This window comes from Rhineura floridana, chromosome 1, assembly GCF_030035675.1.
Source record: "Rhineura floridana isolate rRhiFlo1 chromosome 1, rRhiFlo1.hap2, whole genome shotgun sequence".
Lineage (NCBI taxonomy): Eukaryota > Metazoa > Chordata > Lepidosauria > Squamata > Rhineuridae > Rhineura > Rhineura floridana.
In genome coordinates, this window is record NC_084480.1 from 14,131,588 (window position 1) to 14,134,581 (window position 2,994).

Here is a 2,994-nt window from a genome sequence, read left to right on the forward strand (position 1 = left end):
AGGGCCCCTCCACGCATTCTTTCTATTGTGCATTTGTGATCATGATGGTGTCAAGATGGTTATCCGCAACCCCACTTTCCATACTGTTTGTTCCTGCAAAAGGTTTTGGGTCGGTCACACTACTTCATTTCCAGTCAGTGCCTATCCTGTAACTTCCTGCTAAAATCCTGTAACTTTGTATAACAGAAATGTTCTGGTTTATTTTATATTTTGTCCTGCTTTTGCTGTGAAATAGGTACTTGGGCAAAAAATCAGCATGATAATTGATCCTTGATAGCACTGAATAAATGATTAAATGGCAAAGGATGGTCAACATGCAAATGAAACACAGCATGAATATGCACAAAGTAGGAAGGTTCCTAACTGTTCTAATTTGTACCCTGTTTTGAAACCCCTGGTGAGGTAGAACAGGAACTCTCTGCTGCACTTAACATCCAATAGCATCAACACAGAAGTCAGCTTCTCCTATAGAGAGACAGATACTTTTGCCCCAAGAGAGGGATAAGGATTGATCCATTGACTATGAATTTCATTTATCTCAACACCATGCACTAGTTAAACAGTTCGGAAGACAGCTTTGTCCAGTATGTGTGGGTACACATATTAGTGTGTGTTATTTCCCATCCCACTTATCCTTGGGAATTTACTTTTGAAGGTAGCTTGTGGAAATTCATAAGTATGATGCGATTCTCTGGATTTTACCTTCTGAACAATGTTTAGCAATGTAGTCATTCTGCAAGCCCTGACACCAAGGTTTCAAGAGAGGGAGGCTGAAAGAATATGTAACAACTTTAAGGGTGGTGGGAAGAGAAAAAAAACTCATTGGAACCAACAAATCATAGGATGCCTGGCCCTCAGACCCTGGCCAAATTAGATGTTGCAAAGGGATATGTGTGATATAATGTTGTCTGCACTGATTTCTTCTAGAGGAGGGGAGAGGGGGCCATTTACAACAAAGCAACAAGAAGGAAAGCCATCAAATGTTACGAAGGAAATTCTGTGGTTTATAACCGTGCTCCAGTTTGTTTATAGTCATCATGCCAAGTGCATTTCGAGTATGGCAGCTCTTCGTCAGAGTCAATAGTCATTTTTTGTCTCGTAAATGAGTTGCTCTGTCTTTTGGGAGAGCCCATCTCTCTTTGAAAAAAAAGAAGAAAAAGGCTCTCCTCATTCAGAAGACAAGAGGTGACCATTGTGTCCCTTTGACAAAAAGTCATTATACTCAAAAGACATTAGGCATAACAATTACAAATGGGAATGCATTTGTAAATGGCACAGTTTTCTTCAGAACCTTTTTGGATTTGATTTCTTTATTATTTTTGTTGTGTTTGTAATGGGCAGAGCTTGGAAGATTACTTTTAAAAAGTAATAAATTACAGTTACAATTACTTGGCCCAAAAAAGTAGTAATTACCGTTACAATTGCAATTGCTCTGAAAGTAACTGATTACTTTACTTTTTCTCAAAAGTAATCACTACAATTACATTTCAGTTACTTTTTAAAAAAAACTCCTACAAGGTGCTGGCCTTGGCTGCTGCACATCTAAGAAGCCTAAAACAATATTAAAAATAAACACACACACACAGGGGGTAGTAGAATAAAAAAAATTATCCATAAGATTAACATAATGGCATAACAGAATCTCACATCCCTCCAAGCAATGAAGATACCCCAACTCTTGAAATCAAATTTTACACTTGAAATGCTTTTATAATATGTTTCTGTTATGTCTCAAAAGAACAAGATGCTCAAAGAGCATGTCAGACAAGGAATGTCTTTTTACAGTCATTACGTTGCCACCAGTACTGAACAGGCGTTCTGCTGCGGCGCTTGAAGGCATGCCTGTGTTGTGCTGCAAAAAACACCGCAGCACACGTGGAAAGCCATGGAGTGATGACACTTCCCTGCTGGGAGACCTCAGGTACCTCACCAGTTCCTCCTCAGCAGTGTCCACTGCTGACTTCTTGCCCTGGGGCAGAAAGTTAAAGAAGTCATCTTCTAAGTCATCTCCTTCCTGGTCTTTATCTGAAGACTGATCACTGTCCTCATTAAGTACACCCATCTTTATTTCGGCTTTCAGCAAGGCTTCCATTGTGTATCTAAGAAAGAGAGAGGATATGTTAACATATATATGTTAGGAAACCATCATCTGCTCTTCATTTCCTGATGCTTGTCACGTTCCCTGGTTCAGGGTCCAGCCTGAGCCTGTGGATGATGACATGGAAGGTAGGAAGGTGACCAAGTCACCACACTCATGGGGCAGCACAGCAGACCCTTAAGGATTACCTGCAGCAACCCAAGGTTGTGATGAGGAGCCCCAGGAAGAAAAGGACCAGCCCCTGCCTACCACCTTAAGCCCTCTGATGCCTCCCTTGAAACAACATTTCCCTTGGAGTAATCCACCCAAAGGGCTTCCCTAATGTTCTTACTTGTTGGTATGGGTGGTGGCCTGACACGATTCCAGCCAATCTACTTTGAAGCGAGGGTGTAGGCAGGCTGCCAGAAGAAGCCTCTTGTCCTCCCAGATAGCTGCAAACCGCTTTCTTAGGGCTTCGCACACACCTCTCAGCAGCTGAAAACAGTATGTGTACCTCTCAGGTTTGTTTTCCAGTCCTTCTAACTTGCGGTCCAGATTGCAGAGCATTGGTAGCAAATACCCCATGAACATGCCGTTCTCCTGTTGCAGGATATCTAGGGACTGGGCTAGTGGCTCCATAATCTCTGTGTATTCCTGTACCACTTCAATCTCAGCAGCTGTGATCCTGGACAAGGAGCAGCGGTCCATTATGGCATGCATTTTTAGTGGCACAGTTGACAGGAGCTCATGTAGTTGCTTCAACGCATCAAAGGTGGAATTCCACCTGGTCTTATTCGGTACCTTCAGATACACACCACATTGCGCACGGATATACTCAGCAATCTGGGCTGACTGGTTCTGCTTGGACCACAACTTGCTGCACTTTCCCATCAAGGAACGAAACTGTTTCTTGAAAG

At 42.4% G+C, this 2,994-nt stretch overlaps 1 protein-coding gene across 1 annotated transcript; it reads right to left on the reverse strand.

The window, feature by feature from the left end:
* Window positions 1-1,541: 1,541 nt before the first annotated feature.
* Window positions 1,542-2,654, reverse strand: LOC133375627 (uncharacterized). The gene is made up of 2 exons (XM_061607415.1): window positions 2,430-2,654; window positions 1,542-2,099 (listed from the first exon to the last, which is right to left on the reverse strand). The coding sequence occupies exons 1-2, from the start codon at window positions 2,642-2,644 to the stop codon at window positions 1,709-1,711; spliced, it is 606 nt and encodes a 201-aa protein (XP_061463399.1). The 5' UTR covers window positions 2,645-2,654; the 3' UTR covers window positions 1,542-1,708.
* Window positions 2,655-2,994: the final 340 nt, after the last annotated feature.